A 19,294-nucleotide genomic window follows, 5' to 3' on the forward strand; every position below is an offset into this window, starting at 1 on the left:
TATTCTAGTTTGTGACTTATTGCCATAATTAAAAGCAAACCAAAAGCTTGTAAAACTTATAAAAGAAAGGGTTTATTTCATCTTATATCATGAAGGAAAGTTAGGGCAGAAACTCAAGATGGACACGTGGAGACAGAAACTGGGGGAGAGGCCATAGAGGAGTACTGCTTACTGGCTTGTTGTCCATCCATGGCTTGCCCAACCTGTTTTCTTATACCTCTTATACTCAAGGGTAGAACTGCTCACAGTGGGCTCAGCTCTCCTATACCAATTATTAATCAAGAAAATATCTATGCACAGATTTGCCTACAGATCAATCTAATGGAGGCATTTCCTCAATTGCAATTTCCTCTTTCCAGATGCTCCTAGCTTGTTTCACAAGTTGACCAAAAACAAAACAAAAACAAAAACAAAAACAGAAAAAAAAACCAACCAGCACATTTTGTTCTTTAGTTTATTTGTTTGTCCTTCCGTTTGAGACTATGATCCACACTGAAGCACAGGCTGGCCTGAACTATATGATGTGGTCCACAATGTCCTAAAACTTCTGTACTATGCCATCAAAAGCCTTGCTTAGTGCTTGGTCTACAGGCCTGAGCTATAATACCCAGTTCCTATTTCTTCTTGATTACTGTGAAAGGCCTCCATTATCTGAAATAGTTCTCATGATTAAAAAGAACAATGTCTTTTACATAATTTAACTGTTATAAATTGAAATTAAGTGGATGCATCATTATAAAAATATGCTGATCATTGTTTTCTCAAATGTTACCTCATCTCAAGTAGCATTAATTTATTTGGTTTATATCTTTATTTAAAAATCGAGTTTCAAACACATAACTGGAAGGTTCATTTTGACTAGCTGTCAGTTCAGGTCTTGAATTATAATTACTATGGTTGTCTCCAAGAAGCCCTGGCATGCCCTCCTATCCCCACTGCCGCAGAATTTCCTAGCACAGTTTTCGTTCAGAGATAAACAAAAATACAAATGTGTTATGTGGAGTTCTAAGACTAGATAAGGCACCAGAAGCAGTATGGGTGTGCTTGATGCTGATGCTAGCATAAAACTAGGTCCACTGTGGCTTGGAAGAAAGTAAAAAAATGCATATGTTCAATGTTCTGACTGCGGAAGTAATACAATCAGCTACATTAAGTTCCTGATGCTCTGGCTTCCCAGCCATGATGAACTGTAACCTGGAACTATAACTAAAATTAGCATTTTCTCCTCTTAAGCTGCTTTTGTCAGAATATTTTAACAGATCAATAGGATAAGAGCCTCCAACAATCCCCACTAAAGCATACTTTGCAACCGTGGATGGACTTGACTCTGGCTTTCTTAGCATCTCCTGCCTGTATCTGTCCTTTCACAGTGAATTTTCCTTAAACAATAACTCAAGCAATCACAATTAAAAACTCAAAAGAAGATGAGTAAACTATAACTTTTAAGTGCATATTATGCTAACACACATCTAGACAGGCAGCATCTGGTTCAGCCTTGTCTCCAGCTGAGCACAGTGAGCGCTCCCAGTCTGTAAGCTTAACCCTTAACCCTCTCTGTCTGTCGTAGCCTGCCCTTCTGAGTGCTGGAACAAAGCTGACTGTGTTACAGGAGCAGCCATCTGAACTGTTCCCCAGGGTCAGCCACACTCACCTAGGCTAAGACTGTTAACACCAAACAGAATGAGATTCCTAGAATCAGGCTTTCTATCAGCTACACGCATACTAAATGTTAGGAAAGTGCGATGATAAATTCAGAACATCTTCTCAATGGTGCTTCTTTGAAAGTCTTTAATCCTACAAGGAAAATTTTTAAACTGTATCTATCTATAGTAATTAATATTTTAGTTTTGCTTCTCTGTAGTTATGATCAACAGAGCATGAAAGAGAGCAATCTTATCTTCAGACGTGTTTTTACATTCAATTTATTGCCATTGACAAAAAAAAATTGCCTTTCAATGTGGAAAAATGCCTCTTTGAAGAGCTTTATTGTATGCCTGCCTCATGTGATGCTATAACTTTTAGTCACAATATAAGAATAAAGAATTTATAGACTGAAGAGTAAACACAATTCTTATGTAGTGTAGCACTCTAATATATGTTATTTAATAACAAAGGAAAATGATTTTTTTTCTGGAGAAAAGAGGAAACAATAAAACAGATTATGACATTATCATGAATATTAATATTTAAGGGCTACTTTGAAGACAGTTGTAAAAAATTCTTAAACAGACAACTATTTATCTCAGAAACTTAAGTCATTGAAAATCTAATTGTTTCTTCTAAATTTTTAATTTGTAAGATAGTGAATTCAACAGTTATAAACAAGCATTCAGGAATGCACATTTGAAGCATGCACATCTACTCTCCTGCTAGCCTCCTGTAAACACTACTATTGTCTACCTTGTGCTACGCACCATAGACAGGAAGGCACTTTAACCAACAGATACCAGATTCAAAACAGAAAAAGCAGGAAGAGGAGGAGGAAAAAGAAGAAGAAACTGTCTGTCACTGAGACGGTCCTCTGAGGCTGTGCGCTGGCTGTGAAGAGTCGGGAGGGTCTTCACAGTCCCCTCTCCCACAGTGCTGCGGGCCTGCTCTGCATTTCACTGGCTTCCTTCTCTCTGATCTGCCTTTTTAACTCAGCCGCAGTTTTTTCCAGTTGTTGGATGTTCCATTGCCATTTCCTCCTATTTAATTGAATCTTGTTCACCTGACAATGCAAACGCTTAAGAATTGCATCGTATCTCTTGTGTTGTACCTGTTGGAAAACAGTACACATAAACAGTGCTTGTGAGCATGAATCAATGGTCATAACAGACACTGACTCCTCTAGAGAAAAGCACTCAATCAAAAATAATTCACTGTAAAGAATCAACAAGAATTATGTTAACAGTCAGCATATTACCAATAGTAAAAGTTTTCTACATAAAATGGCCATAATACCATATGTCATGTGTACTATTCCTACTTCCTCGGTGCCCCCCCTCACTGTGTGTGTGTGTGTGTGTGTGAAGAAACTGAAAAATCAGAGTAATTTGAACATAATTTCAATGCTAACAAGTAGCAATGTTTGGGATTTGAACCCGAATTCAGCATGGTGATGAATACCTGCACCTGCTCCTTGTCAAGGTTGTTGTCCAGCGTTAAGTAAATGTGACTGCTGCAGTAATTCTCAGCTGCCTGCTCGTAAGCCCATGCCCATTCGGAGCCTTGAGCAGTGCAGCTGTTCCGACATCTCACTATGTCCGTGCATGGCCAGCAGTGCTGCCCATACCTCTCCCAGCTTTCTGCAACTCCTCTTGGCAGTTCACGAATCACCCACTGTCCTATTACACTCCATTGAAATTGTTCTAATGTCTGTCTTATCACTAGTTGAGAGAAATGGTTCTGTTTTTTCTATCTAGCTTAAAAGATCTAAGACAGTGGTTCTCACCCTTCCTAATGCTAAGACCATTTACTACAGCTCCTCATGTTGTTGTAACCCTCAACCATAAAATTACTTTCATTGCTACTACAAAACTGTATTGTTGCTACTGTTTGAATTGTAATGTAAATATGTGTTTTCTGATGGTCTTAGGCACCCCCTGTGAAAGGGTCATTCAACCCCCAAAGCAGTAGCAGCATAAAGGCCGAATGCTGGTCTAAGAGGTGATGCGGGTCTGTTGTTTCTTTGCCATTAAGTGACTGAGAAACCTGATTCTGAGCCATACAGTGACACACTGCAAGGTGAAGAAGCAGTGAAAATGACAAGTGATGTGGTGTCATGATGTGGTGGCCATAAGAAGGCAAAGAAAAAAAAGGCACTTATCTGCAATTTTCTTCTTTTAACAACTGAATAGAATTTCACAGTGTACTGCATCATCATTACCCATTTATCAGTAAAAGGATATTTGGTTTTTTGTCTATCCTAGCTAGTTATTGTGAATAGAGCAGCAACGACCATGGCTGAGACTGTGTCTGGGAAGTAGCATGCTGAGGCCCTCTGGGGCACTTGCCAGGGGTTAGACCTAGGTCACATGGTACATCTACCTTAGCTGTTTGGAGGCTTTTCCGCCCTGACTTCTAGAGTGGCACACCAGTGTGCAATTTTCCCTGTGAGGCCTCCCTTTCCCGCATCCTCCCCTGCCCTTACTGTTAGTTTTTTACTTGATTTCAGCCATTCTGACTGGGGTAAGATGAAATCTCAAAGTACTTTTAATTTGCATTTTCTTAATTGCTAAGGATACTGAACACTTTAAAGACAATTCTTAACAAATTTTATGTCTTCATTTGAGAACTCTGTGTTCAGATCCATACCCTAGTTTTAATTGGGCAATTGGGTTTTACTGTTATGTTTTTTCTTTAGTTCTTTGTATATTCTGATTAGCAATCATTTATTAGATATATAGTTGGCAAGGATTCTCTCCTACTTTGTGTGTGAGAATTTGAAGACACCACACACTTCAGATACAAGGCTTGAAGGAAACAAGATGAAACTCACCTGGAAGCCTTCTCCCGAGGCCTAGCTATCATGGCATCCAAATGTGCCAAGAGAGTAAAGAAACTAGAAATCTTTCCCATCTGTAAAGTCTATGAACCACAACAGTGACCAGCATAGTAAGACATAATCTATGGTACAAAAGTAACACTTTTATCTCAGGGGTAATCAACAGCCACCTAATTGGACTTAATGCCCACTCAAGGCTTGGAGAGAATTCAGAGATTCACACCTGTCACTGTAAACCTAACCAACTACTTATAGCTGGTGAGGTTAAGGACCCAAGAGGACAACTTGCCAATGCGTCTTTCCTAAGTCCGTGTAATTCCCAACAGCATTCTGAATAGATATCTGTATCCACAGATAAGTATAACTCTTATCCCTCAAAAAGCTTCATTTTGCAGCAAAATGAATATTTCAGAAATACACAACTGATAATTGTGTAGGGAACAAGAGAATATGAGGTACCTATCCCCAGCTGATACATCTAAATACAATGCCTACACCTATGCTCAGAAAACAAGGTCAAAGAGGGAGAAGAAAGATTCTAAGAGCCAGAGGACCAGGGTGTGTCTACAAGATAGTGTTCCCTACATATGACAGTCACATTCACCAGTTCTTAACAATATGATCCCCTAAACAAGAGCTACACAGTGAAAACAGCAGCCGACAACTCAGTATTGATGGGCGACATCTCATAGGGCCTCACTCCTAAATGAAGCGCTATAGACAATGAATGATCACTAAGAGGGAGAATTGGCCTTCTCCAGGGACAAGCGCCCCACATATGTTATCCAATCCCAAGCAGCCATCCCTAAACAAACATATATTAATAATTACAGAAGAGCTGGTCATGAAATTAAGAGGGAGTGAGGAGTCATGGGAGGGCTTAGAGTGGGGAGAGTATGGGGTAGAAAGCATGTAATTACAGTATTCATGTATAAGGATTCTTTAAAAATAGTAATAGCATAACCCCCCCCAATAATAGAAAGGTAAAAACCAAAACAAAAAAATTTCTATATTAGAACTGACAATACAAAAACACTTATTAAAGGCAGAGGAAGCATCAGTAAATGAGGTACTGAGTGAATGTATCTTGTTGAAATGGGCATAGCCCTGTCACAGACATCAGTTCTCCATATGGCCAGTCTGAAGAGGGCTACCATAGTGTTTGAATGCTTATGAACAACCGACTAGAGTATTCAAAGACTAACAACTGCTGCTCTTCCCTCCTGGATGCTTATAGCCAGAGACTGCTGTCCACAGAGACCCCTACCAAGACGAGCTAACCCCTCTCCATGTACCTATTAGACATATTAAGGTTCTGATTATGGTGATAGTAGGTACCCTCCACTGGAAGAAGCATACTTCCCAACTTGATCCTGGCTTTACTGCACATGTGCTAATGTCCCTGGTCAGGATTCCAGGATGCAAACCACGTGGGTCAATACTCAAGAAACAGGTTGTGGTAGCTAAACAATTCACACAGAATCAAGACAAATTACTTTTAGCATGTTCACAGAACTACACAAATATGAGCCCTAAGTTGGTTCTCACACTCCACCTTGTGGATTCTGGGAAATAAGCTTGACAACAAGTGCCTTTTCTCACTGAGCTTCCTCATCAACCCAATGTTTATCTTAAATAAAGCAATACAATTATGTAATAATAGGGATGAGATAGATACCTACTATATATATTATGTATAATTATAAACGCATATATAATTAGATGTAATTATAATTACATTATATATGTAGAAACATACAGGTGAATACTACAACAAGTCAGAATGTGACAGCTTAAATAAACTCAAAGTATCAAGTTGTCAAAAATGAATTTGTCTGGTATGTGACAATAACTGATTTGCTATGCCTATTTCTTTTTTTAAATATATATTTTTATTTTCTATATTCTTTGTTTACAATCCAAAAGCTTTCCTCTTTCCCAGTTCCCCCCCTCCCCATACGTCCCATAAGTCCTCTTCTCTTCATCCATTCTCCTATCTTTCCCCCTCCCTTTTCTCTGTCCTGGTACTCCCCTACAATGTTGGATCAAGCCTTTCCAGGATTAGTGCCCTCTTCTTCCTTCTTCATGGGAATCATTTGATATGCTAATTGTATCTTCAGTATTCAGAGCTTCAGGGCTAATTAATATCCACTTATCAATGATTGCATTCCATGTGTATTCTTTTGTGATTGCGTTACCTCGCTTAGGATGATATTATCCAGTTCCATTTGCCTAAAAAATTCATGAATTCATTGTTTTTAATTGCTGAATAGTACTCCATTGTGTATATATACCACATTTTCTGTATTCATTCCTCCATTGAGGGATATCTGGGTTCCTTCCAACTTTTGGCTATTATAAATAAGGCTGCTATGAACATAGTGGAGCATGTGTCCTTATTGCATGCTGGGGAATCCTCTGGGTATGTGCCCAGGAGAGGTATAGCAGGGTCCTCCTTGACCAAGGTATCATTGAGTAGAGTATTGTTCAGTTTCCATGTGTATGTGGGCTTTCTGTTGTTTTTATTGTTATTAAAGACCACTTTTACTCCATAGTGATCTGATAGGAGGCATGAGATTATTTCGATCTTCTTATATTTGTTGAGGTCTGTCTTGTGACCAATTATATGGTCAATTTTGGAGAAGGCACCATGAGGTGATGAGAAAAGGGTATATTCTTTTGCTTTAGGGTGAAATGTTTTATATATATATCTGTTAACACTAATTGGTCCAAAGCTTCAATTAGTTTCATTGTGTCCCTGTTTAGTTTCTGTTTTCCTGATTGGTCCATTGAGGAAAGTGCAGTGTTGAAGTCACCCACAATTATTGTGTTAGGTGCAATGTGTGCTTTGAGCTTTAGTAAAGTTTCTTTTATGAATGAAGGTACCTTTGCATTTGGAGCATAGATGTTCAGGATTGAGAGTTCTTCTTGGTGTGTTTTTCCTTTGACCAGCAAGAAGTGTCCCTCAGTGTCTCTTTTGCTGACTTTAGGTTGAAAGTCAATTTTATCTGATATTAGAATGGCTACTCCAGCTTGTTTCCTCAGACCATTTGCTTGTAAAATTGTCTTCCAGACAAATAATTGTCTAAGATAGTGTTTGTCTTTGACACTGAGGTTTGTTTCATGTATGCAGTAAAATGTAGGATCCTGTTTATGTATCCAGTCCATTAGTCTATGTCTTTTTATTGGGGAATTGAGTCCATTGATGTTAAGAGATATTAAGGAATAATGATTATTACTTCCTATCATTTTTGATGTTATCTTTTATATTTGATTGGTTAACTTCTTTGGGGATTTATGAAAGAAGGTTACTATCTTGCATTTTCCAGGGTGAAGTTTCCCTCCTTGTATTGGTGTTTTCCTCCTATTATCCTTTGTAGGGCTGGGTTTGTGGAAAGATATTGGGTGAACTTGGTTTTGTCATGGAATATCTTGGTTTCTCCATCTATGGTGATTGAGAGTTTTGTTGGGTATAGTAGTTTTGGCTGGCATTTGTGTTCTCTTAGAGTCTGCATGAGATCTGCCCAGGATCTTCTAGCTTTCATAGTCTCTGGTGAGAAGTCTGTTGTGATTCTGATAGGTCTTCCTTTACATGTTACTTAGCCTCTTTCTCTTATTGCCTTTAATATTCTTTCTTTGTTTAGTACATTTGGTGTTTTGATTATTATGTGACGGGAAGTATTTCTGTTCTGGTCCAGTCTGTTTGGAGTTCTATAGGCTTCTTGTATATTCATGGGCATCTCTCTCTTTAGGTTAGGGAAGTTTTCTTCCATAATTTTATTGAAGATATTTGCTGGCCCTTTAAGTTGTAAATCTTCGCTTTCATCTATGCCTATAATCCTTAGGTTTGGCCTTCTCATTGTGTCCTGGATTTCCTGGATGTTTTGGGTTACAAGCTTTTTGCATTTTGCATTTACTTTGACCATTGAGTCCATAGTTTCTATGGTATCTTCGGCATCTGAGATTCTTCTATCTCTTGTATTCTGTTGTTGATATTTGCATCTATGGTCCCTGATTTATTCCCAAGGTTTTCTATCTCCAAAGTTGTCTCCCTTTGTGATTTCTTAGTTGTTTCTACTTCTATTTTTAGATCCTGGATGTTTTTGCTCAGTTTCTTCACTTGCTTGTTTGTGTTTTCCTGTAATTCTTTAAGAGATTTTTGTGTTTCCTCTTTCATGATTTCTGTCTGTTGATCAAAGTTCTCCTGTACTTCTTTAAGTGATTTTTGCATTTCCTCCTTAATGGCTACTATCTTTTTACTCTTATTCTCCTGAATTTCTTTAAGTGATTTTTGTGTTTCTCTTGTAAGGGCTTCTAGCTTTTGATCATTTTTCTCCTAAATTTCTTTAAGAGATTCATTTATGTCCTTCATATGTTCTTGTAACAGCATCATGGCAAGTGATTTTAAATCCAAATCTTGCTTTTTTGGTGTGTTGGGGTATCTAGGACTTGCTGTTAACGGTTGTGTAGCCTGTCCTCACTCTCTGCCCCATTTCCAGGAAACCCACTTTCCTCCCTCCTCTACCTTGCCCAACTCTATTCTTAAGTTTAGTTTCTACCACCTAGAAACACATTTTAGATGGAACCTTCACTGGCCACACCTATCAGAGCTCCAGACAAATTGCCTACCAGGCAAAACACAGCCAGCACAATCTTATAAGAACTGGAGAGGAAACAGAAACCAAGGAACAGAACACTCACCCAACAAACGTACCTGATAATAGCACCTAGAATTATGATTTTTCTAATCCCACATGCCTAGATGCCAGCATAAAAACACAACCAGAACCAAGAAACTTAATGTCTCCACGACAGCCCAGCAAACCTATGATGGCAGCCTTTGAGTATTCCAAGATTGCTGAAGCAAAGAGAAAGACATTAGAATAGCCTCAAAAAATGGGAAAACCTCCCATGCTCATGGATCGGTAGAATCAATATAGTTAAAATGGCCATTTTGCCAAAAGCAATATACAGATTCAATGCAATACCCATCAAAATCCCAACTCAATTCTTCACAGAGTTAGAAAGAGCAATTATCAAATTCATCTGGAACAACAAAAAACCCAGGATAGCTAAAACTATTCTCAGCAACAAAAGAAAGTCTGGGGGAATCAGTATCCCTGACCTCAAGCAATACTACAGAGCAATAGTGTTAAAAACTGCATGGTATTGGTACAGTGACAGGCAGGAGGATCAATGGAACAGGATTGAAGATCCAGAAGTGAACCCACACACCTATGGCCACTTGATCCTCGACAAAGAGGCTGAAAACATCCAATGGAAAAAAGATAGCCTTTTCAACAAATGGTGCTGGTTCCACTGGAGGTCAGCATGCAGAAGAATGTGAATTGATCCATCCTTGTCTCCTTGTACTAAGCTCAAATCCAAATGGATCAAGGACCTCCACATAAAGCCAGACACTCTGAAGCTAATAGAAAAGAAACTGGGGAAGACCCTTGAGGACATCATCGGTACAGGAGAAAGTTTCTGAACAGAACACCAATAGCGTATGCTCTAAGATCAAGAATTGACAAATGGGACCTCATAAAATTACAAAGTTTCTATAAGGCAAAGGACACCATCAAGAGGACAAATTGGCAACCAACAAATTGGGAAAAGATCTTCACCAATCCTACATCAGACAGAGGGCTAATATCCAATATATATAAAGAACTCAAGAAGTTAGACTCCAGAAAACCAAACAACCCTATTAAAAAATGGGGTACAGAGTTAAACAAAGAATTCTCACCTAAAGAACTTCAGATGGCGGAGAAGCATCTTAAAAAATGCTCAACTTTATATTCGTCATTAGGGAAATGCAAATCAAAACAACCCTGAGATTTCATCTTACACCAGTCAGAATGGCTAAGATTAAAAATTCAGGAGACAGGGTAGGAGGGAGGACAGGGGAAGAGAAGGAGGCTTACGGGACTTTCGGGGAGTGGGGGGGCTAGAAAAGGGGAAATCATTTGAAATGTAAATAAATTATATCAAATAAAAAAAAAAGAAAAGAAAAAAAATTCAGGAGACAGCAGGTGTTGGAGAGGGTGTGGAGAAAGAGGAACACTCCTCCACTGCTGGTGGGGTTGCAAATTGGTACAACCACTCTGGAAATCAGTCTGGCGGTACCTCCGAAAACTGGGCACCTCACTTCCAGAAGATCCTACTATACCACTCCTGGGCATATACCCAGAGGATTCCCCACCATGTAATAAGGATACATGCTCTACTATGTTCAAAGCAGCCCTATTTATAATTGCCAGATGCTGGAAAGAACCCAGGTATCCCTCAACAGAAGAGTGGATGCAAAAAATGTGGTATATCTACACAATGGAGTACTATTCAGCCATTAGAAACAATGAATTCATGAAATTCTTAAGCAAATGGATGGAGCTAGAGAACATCATACTAAGTGAGGTAACCCAGACTCAAAAGGTGAATCATGGTATGCACTCACCATAATAAGTGGATATTAACCTAGAAAACTGGAATACCCAAAACATAATCCACACATCAAATGAGGTACAAGAAGAAAGGAAGAGTGGCCCCTTGTTCTGGAAAGACTCAGTGAAGCAGTATTCGGCAAAACCAGAACGGGGAAGTGGGAAGGGGTGGGTGGGAGGACAGGGGAAGAGAAGGGGGCTTATGGGATTTTCGGGGAGTAGGGGGCTAGAAAAGGGGAAATCATTTGAAATGTAAATAAAAAATTATATCGAATAAAAAAAAAGAATACCCTTTATGATGGTAACAGAGGTCCTTAAAGAGTAAACAAATAAATCCTTTAAAGAAATCAATGAAAATACAAACAGTGGAAGGAAATGAATAAAAGATCTGATAGTGAGAATAAAATCAACCAAGAAAACCCAAACTAAGTAAAATATGGAAATTAAAATCTTATGTAGCCATATAAGTACCTCAGAGGCAAACCTCACATAATGAATAGAAATCATAAAGGACATTGAAGATGCTATAGATAAAATGGATATTTTGGTCAAGGTAAATGTTAAATCTACAAATCTCCTAGTATAAAATATCCAGGAAAAGACTCAGTGAAGCAGTATTCAGCAAAACCAGAACGGGGAAGTGGGAAGGGGTGGGTGGGAGACAGGGGAAGAGAAGGGGGCTTATGGGACTTTCGCGGAGTGGGGGGCTAGAAAAGGGGAAATCATTTGAAATGTAAATAAATTATATCGAATAAAAAAAATAAATGCAAAAAAAAAAACATCCAGGAAATCTGGGGCATTATGAAAAGAAGAAATCTAAGAGTTATAGGAATAGAGTTGGGAGAAACCCAAGTCAAAAGGCCCAGAAAAAAAGCTTTAGCAAAGTTATAGAAAAAATTTCTCCAACCTAAAAAAAAAATGTCTGTCAAAGTACAAGAAGTATACAAAACACCAGAAGGAATGGACCAGAAAAGAAAATCTCCTCTACACATAATAATCAAAACACTAAATGTATAGAACAAAATAACAAAGGCTTCAAGAGAAAAAGACCAAATAACATCTAAAGACATATGTTACTGACTCATATATATGTAACATATATGAGACCGACACCGGATTTGTTAGGTCTGTAACAAGAGACTGTAAAGGTATTCTGCAGGCTCTTAAGAGACCATAGATACCATTCTAGGCTATTATATCCAGCAAAATTTCCCTCACAATAGATCAAGAAAGTAAGACACCCACTTGCTCTAATCCAAAATATAACCAGTATCTATCTACAAATCCAGTTCTAAAGAAAGTGCTAAAAGGAAAACTCTGACCAAAAGAAGTTAACTACTTCCAAGAAAACCCAGAGAATAAATAATCTTAGACCAGCAAATCAAAAGAAGGGAAGCAAACACACATGCACGCATGCGCGCGCGCGCGCGCACACACACACACACACACACACACACACATGTTTGCACACACCCACGCATACCCACCACCACCACCACCATCCTGACCACCAACACCAATACTACCTCCATAACTACCACTACTACAAGTAACAACAAATTAACAGATCCCAACAAACACTGCTCATTGATATGTCTCAACATCACCATCTCATTTTCCCAATAAAATGATAGACTAACAGAATGAAGGTGAAAATAAGCTCCATTTGTCTGTTACATCCAAGAAACATACTTTAACATCAAGGATAGACATCACCTAAGATATTCCAAACAATGGACTTAAAAAGCAAGCCTATGTAACCATTTCAATACCTGACATAATAGACCTCAAACAAAAACTAATCAGAAACAATGGGAAAGGAAACTACATGCTCATCAAACAACACCCAAGAGGACATTTCTTTTTCTTTTTTATTTTTTTTATTTGACATAATTTATTTACATTTCAAATGATTTCCCCTTTTCTAGCCCCCCCATTCCCCGAAAGTCCCATAAGCCCCCTTCTTTCCCCCTGAAGAGGACATTTCTTTCTTTTTTCTTTTGTTGGATTTTGGTTTTTTCAAGAAAAGGTTTCTCTGTATAGCCCTGGCTGCCCTGAAACTCATTCTGTAGACCAGGATGGCCTCCAACTCAGAAATCCACCTGCCTCTGCCTCCCAGAGTGCTGGGATTACAGGCTTGCACCAAGAGGACATTTCAATTCTTGACATCTATGCACCAAACACAAGGGTACCAAAGTTCATAAAAGAAGTATTACTACAACTTAAATCACATACTGACTCTCACAAGACTCTTAGTGGGAGACTCCATTTCCTTATTCTTGACAATAGACAGATAGCCCAGAGAAAACTAAACAAAGAAATGCTTGGAGTTAACTGATGTTATAAATCAAATAACCTAACATATATTTACAGAATATTTCATCCAAACACAAAAGAATATACCTTCTCAGCACCTCATGGAACTTTCTCCAAAATTGAATATATACTCAGACTCAAAGCAAGTCTCAACAGATACAAGAAAAATGAAACACAAAAAACACAGGGCAGCTAAAAAACAGTCTAGAATAATAAAAGAACTGAAGGAAGTATCACTATCCCCAATTTCAAGCTGTACTACAAACCTACAGTATTAAAACCATCCTGTTATTGGTACAAAACAGACAATTTGATCCCTACAGTTGAAATGAAGACTCAGACATAAATCTATAAATGCAAGGTATATAATTTTTTATAAAGAAGCCAGAAACACACAGTAGAAATAAAGGCAACTATTTGACAAATAGTGCTTATAAAACTGAATAGCTACATGTAGAAGAATCCAAATAGATCCATACTTATCACTTGACAACACTCAACTCTAAATAGACCAAAGACTTCAACATAAAACCAGACACACTGAACCAGATGGGTGAGAAACTGGGAATGGCCTTGAACTTCCTGGTATAGGAGACAACTTCCTGGACATGCACTGATAGTGCAGGGACTAAGATCAACAATTAATCAATGGAACCTCATGGAACTGAGAAGCTGCACAGCAAAGGACAGGCTCATTAGGACAAAGATGCAGCTGTAAAATGGAAAAAGATTTTACACATCTGAAAGAGGGCTAATATAAAAAGAACTCAAAAGGCTAGATATCAAATCACACAAACAAAAAACAATTAAAAATGGGGTACAGATCTAACCAGAGAATTCTCAAAAGAGAAAACTCAAGTAGCTGGGAAGCCCTTAAAGAAATGCTCAAGATACTGAGTCATCAGGGAAATGCAAATCAAAACCATTTTGAGATTTCATCAAACACCAAAGTGACTAAACAAGCAACAACTTACGCTGTGGAGGATGTGGAACAAGGAAAGCATTCATCCATTGCTCGTGGGAATGCAAAAAGCCACTATGGGAATCAGTGTGGCAATTCCTCAGGAAGATGGGAATCAATCTGCCTCAAGATTCAGCTATGCCACTCTTGAGCATCTCCCCAAAGGACACTTCTTCCTGCTCAAACATGTTTATTGCTGCTCTATTAATAATACCTGGAAATTGGAAACAATATAAATGTCCCTCAACAGGACAATGGATAAAGAAAATGTGGGCTATTTACATAATGGAGTATTATTCTGCTATTAAAATGGCATCATGTAATTGTAAGCAAATGAAAAGAACTAGAAAAAATATTCCTGAGTGAAGTATCCCAGACATAGAAAGACTAACATGGCAGGGAAAGTGCTTACATTTGAATATTACATGTGAATAAGTCAATAATAAGTAAGCCACAATCTGTAGCATCACAGAGCTTAGGTATAGAGTAAGGGACGATATGGGCATACAGATCATGTTAGGAAAGGATAATAGAATAGTTATGGAAGGAAGAGGCTGAATGGGAGGATCAATGAGATGGATGAAGGACAGAATACAAGAAGAGTATTGCTCAGCTTGCTCAGCTAAAATTAAGGGACACTTATTTAGTAATATGGAAACCTAATATACTTCCTGAAAAAATATATATGAAGGAATTCTATGTGAAACCAACAAATAATGGGAATGACATAATCCCAACTTATTAAATATATTAAATAATGAAACTACATTTTTTTTCATCTTTTTTTTTATTATTATTATTCGATATAATTTATTTACATTTCAAATGATTTCCCCTTTTCTAGCCCCCCCACTCCCCGAAAGTCCCGCAAGCCCCCTTCTCTTCCCCTGTCCTCCCACCCGCCCCTTCCCACTTCCCCGTTCTGGTTTTGCTGAATACTGATGAAACTACATTTAAAATAAGCTTTTCTTTTTTCTTTTTTTTTTTATTATTGGGTATATTCTTTATTTACATTTCAAATGTTGTCCCCTTTCCTGGTTCCTCCCTCCCCTGAAAATCCCATAAGCCATCTCCCCTTCCCGAACCAACCCTCCTCTGTTTCCCTGTCCTCTACACTATGGCATCAAGACTTTCCAGGACCAAGGGCCCCTCCTCCCTTTAGTGTGTAACAAGACATCCTCTGTTGCTGATGTGTCTGGAGCCATGGATAACTCCATGTGTACTCTTTGGTTGATGGTTTTGTCCTGGGGAGCTCTGGGCATACTGGGTAACTCATATTGTTCCTCCTGTGGCACTGCAAACCCTTTCAGCTCCTTGGGTCCTTTGTCTAGCTCTCCCATTGGGGACCCTGTGCTCAGTTCAATGGCTGGCTGAGTGTGTCCCCCTCTGTATTTGTCATGCACTAGGAGAGCCTCCCAAGTGATAGCAATATCTGGCTCCAGTCAGCAAGTACTTGTGGGCATCCACAATAGTGTCTGGGTTAGGCCGGATGTGGTGGTGCATGCCTGTAATCTCAGCACTTGGGAGGCAGAGGCAGGCAGATTTCTGAGTTCGAGGCCAGCCTGGTCTATGGAGTGAGTTCCAGGACAGCCAGGGCTACACAGAGAAACCCTGTCTTGAAAAAAAAAATAGTGTCTGGGTTTTGTGCCTGTATATAGGATGAATCCCTGGGTATAGTAGTCTCTGGATGGTCTTTCTCTCAGACTCTGATCAACCTTTTGTCTTTGTATCTCCTTCTTTCTGTGGGTATTTTTCCCCTTTCTACAAAGGACCCAAGGATCCATACTTTGTTCTTCCTCCTTCTTGGGCATCATTCCATATGTGAAATGTGTCTTGGGTATTCCAAGCTCCTAGGCTAACAAATTGGCAAAAGATCTTTACCAACCCTACATCTGACAGAGGGCAAATATACAATATATACAAAGAACTCAAGAAGTTAGATTCCAGAGAACCAAATAACCCTATTAAAAAATGGGGTACAGAGTTAAACAAAGAAAGAGGAATATTGAATGGCTGAGAAGCACCTAAAAAATGTTCAACATCCTTAGTCATCAGGGAAATGCAAATCGAAACAAGCCTGAGATTTCGCCTCACACCGGTCAGAATAACTAAGATAAAAAACTCAGGAGACAGCAGGTGCTGTCAGAGGTTGTAGAGAAAAAGGAACACTCCTCCACTTCTGGTGGGATTGCAAGCTGATACAACCACTCTGAAAAAATAGTTTGGCAGTTCCTCAGAAAACAGTTCTGATTGGGGAAGCTTCTTCCCAATGGGGATATTATTCCACATAATACTACTGGAGGACCCTGCTATATCACTCCTGGACATATACCCAGAGGATTCTCCAGCAAGTAATAAGGACACATGTTCTACTAGGTTCATAGCAGCTCTATTTATAATAGCCAGAAGCTGGAAAGAACCCAGATGTCCCTCAATGGAGGAATGGATACACAAAATGTGGTATATATACAGGTCCTGTTGCTTACTGGCTTACTCTTCATGACTTTTTCAACATGCTTTCTTATCCCTCCCAGAACCACCCACCCAAGGATAGCACTGCCCACAATGAGCTAGACCCACCCACATCAATCAGTGATCAAGAAAATGCCCACACACACTTGCCTATGGGTCAAGAACACTGAGGTGTATGCAATTGACTTGATTTTCATGCATGTACCAATCCTGTGATAATGTGGCTTCTAGCAAGGTGTTTTCCATAAAAGAGAAGCAGTGACTCACATAAATTACCTGTCTCCTTGAAAGTTTGCTTTTTTTGTAATAATATGGGATACCTGACTCTAAGATGCTAACAATGTTAAATTTCTAAGCTTGAAGGCTGAAAAGGAGTTTTGGCCTAGGGGTGACTTCATGAAGGAAAGGTCACCTGGTGAGCTTCTTAAAGCCCCTCCAGGTGGCATTATGACTGATAGATGTCCTAATATTAAGACTTGAATACCATTAAGTAACCAAGAATGTCATGATTCTATAGAGCATGAAACTTGTTTGCTTGTAAGAAATGTGTAGCTGCTCTTCTTATTCAGTTACTACAGCTAACTGGCAAAATATAAACAAAAGAACTAGGTGTGGAACCCAAACCACACTAAACAGTGGGGAAGGCTTCACATCGGCACACTTTGATCTCATCTCTTACAACTTTTGTCTTCCTGCCTCCACTCCAGACACACTACACGCCTGTCCCCGGAGCCCAAGCATACTCACAGCCTAAGATCTTTGCACTTGGTTGTGCTTTCTTTGCCTGGACAGCTTTCCCAGTTTTGTGCATGACTAGTCCTTATGTATTTTCATGGTTTTGCCAGAGCTTCTCCACAGAAACCATCTTAGAGCATTCTCATTTGCTGTGAGAGCCAGCCTTCTCCTGTTCACTCCCTATACCAACAAAAATGTTGGTTTGTTTATCTATTTATTGTTACCATGCATCTCAGAGGCTTCATCAGCAGGTGTTGGAAACAGATACAGAGACCCACAGTCAAATATTAGGCAGAGCTCAGGGAGTCTTGTGTAACAGTCTGGGGAAGGACTGAGGGAGATGGAGGCCTCAAGAACACCACAGGAAGACCAACAGGGCCGACTAACCTGGGCCCATGGGTGCTCACTGAGACCAAAGAACAGGCATGGACTCTAGGCCCCTTATACATATGCAGCAGATGTACGGCGAGGTCTTCATACAGGTTCCCTAACTGGAGTGGGTGGGCAGGCTCTGACTCGAATTCCTACCTTTGGATCCCTTTCCCTATCTGGGCTGCCTCTAGGAGAGAAGATGTGCTTAGTCCTGGTGCAATTTGATTGGTGCTCTGAGGAGAAGTGGAGGGGGAATGAGGGAAAGAGGTAGAAGGATGGAACTGAGAGGAGAAGAAGCAGGTGGGCTGTGGTTCAGGATGTAAAGTGAACAAATAAATAAGTTAATGGAAAAAATAAAAAGGATGCAGGAAAGGCAACAATTTCTTATGAGGACATCCCTCTTGGAGGATTCATAGACAACATTTGAGAAGAGGGAAAGAGAAAACAGAGATATTCCCATCTCAATAGAGGCCCAAAACACAACAGAGAACCAAAGAATAAAGACAAGGAATGACCACTGTTACATCCCAAAGTAACTCCCACACAAAATAAACCCAAAGCTGCCTTTCCTGCATCCCTTTTTTTTTTCTGGGTTGGGGAAGGGGATATGATGGTACTTCTTACTTTATAAGTACTCCTGTTCTTTATAAGTAGCTGTAGGAAACCTGTTTTTCCTTATTTTGCTTCAGAAACAGTGGTTGGAGAATGTGTAGTTTACAGACTTTTCTAGAACAAGATGTATTAGTACTTAAGTAGTAAAATGAAAAGGATGAGAAAAGAGGAAAAATGGCAAGGTGTGAAGAAGAAGGCAGGAGAGGCAGAGAGACTACATAAGTTGATAAATGCAGATGAGTAAGTGGGGAGAGAGAGAGAACTAGCAAGATATATATATTCTGATGAGACAAAAGCAAAACCACAGTGGCTTAACAATGTACAGAACTGTAAATAACTATAACATACACAATTAGAAGGAGTGACTAAATTACTAACTCACTAGGGGGAAAAGACAAAAACAAGAAAAACACCATAAATCTAAATCTTATAAACTTAGATACCAAAACCACCAAAACCAGAGAAAGTGACATTAACTTGCAATAGAAGACATTGGCCCCACTTTTTCACTCAGTGAAATATGAAATTCCTCCCTTTCCCAGTAAGGTCATTTGTATCATGTTTGACAGGAGATGGGATCAACTCCTCCAATGAAGCTGGTGTGGCCTTTCAGATAGACACTTCTGTAAATGTACATCTCCTGGCTTTGGACCTCCTAAGGCAGGGGCAGGCATGGTGACTACAGGTGGCATCCATTGCCCACTATTGGCTGGGGTGGGCATGCCAGGCTCTTTCTGGGAGCAGTGATAGGGAAAGGACAGTCCTTTTACAGCTGAAACTCACTGTGGTGCAGCTTCTGTGGGCTGCCTGCCAGCATGCACACACTTTCTAGGTTGGTTCAGAGAGGATCAGAGGGCATGGGGAATACCCCAAACTGTGGCTCCCGCTGCAGCTGCT

The 19,294-nt window shown here is 39.5% G+C and overlaps 1 protein-coding gene across 2 annotated transcripts in view; it reads right to left on the reverse strand.

Annotated features, from left to right (window-relative positions):
• Positions 1-2,160: 2,160 nt before the first annotated feature.
• The window catches only part of Ccdc122 (coiled-coil domain containing 122), a 71,144-nt gene continuing 54,010 nt past the window's right edge, over positions 2,161-19,294 (reverse strand). For both annotated transcript variants that reach the window (XM_052190909.1, XM_052190908.1), the window contains one exon: positions 2,161-2,758. In XM_052190909.1, the coding sequence (XP_052046869.1) occupies positions 2,561-2,758 (198 nt within the window). In that variant the 3' untranslated portion in view covers positions 2,161-2,560. The remainder of the gene's footprint in view (positions 2,759-19,294) is intronic.

Source organism: Apodemus sylvaticus, chromosome 8 (genome assembly GCF_947179515.1).
Source record: "Apodemus sylvaticus chromosome 8, mApoSyl1.1, whole genome shotgun sequence".
Lineage (NCBI taxonomy): Eukaryota > Metazoa > Chordata > Mammalia > Rodentia > Muridae > Apodemus > Apodemus sylvaticus.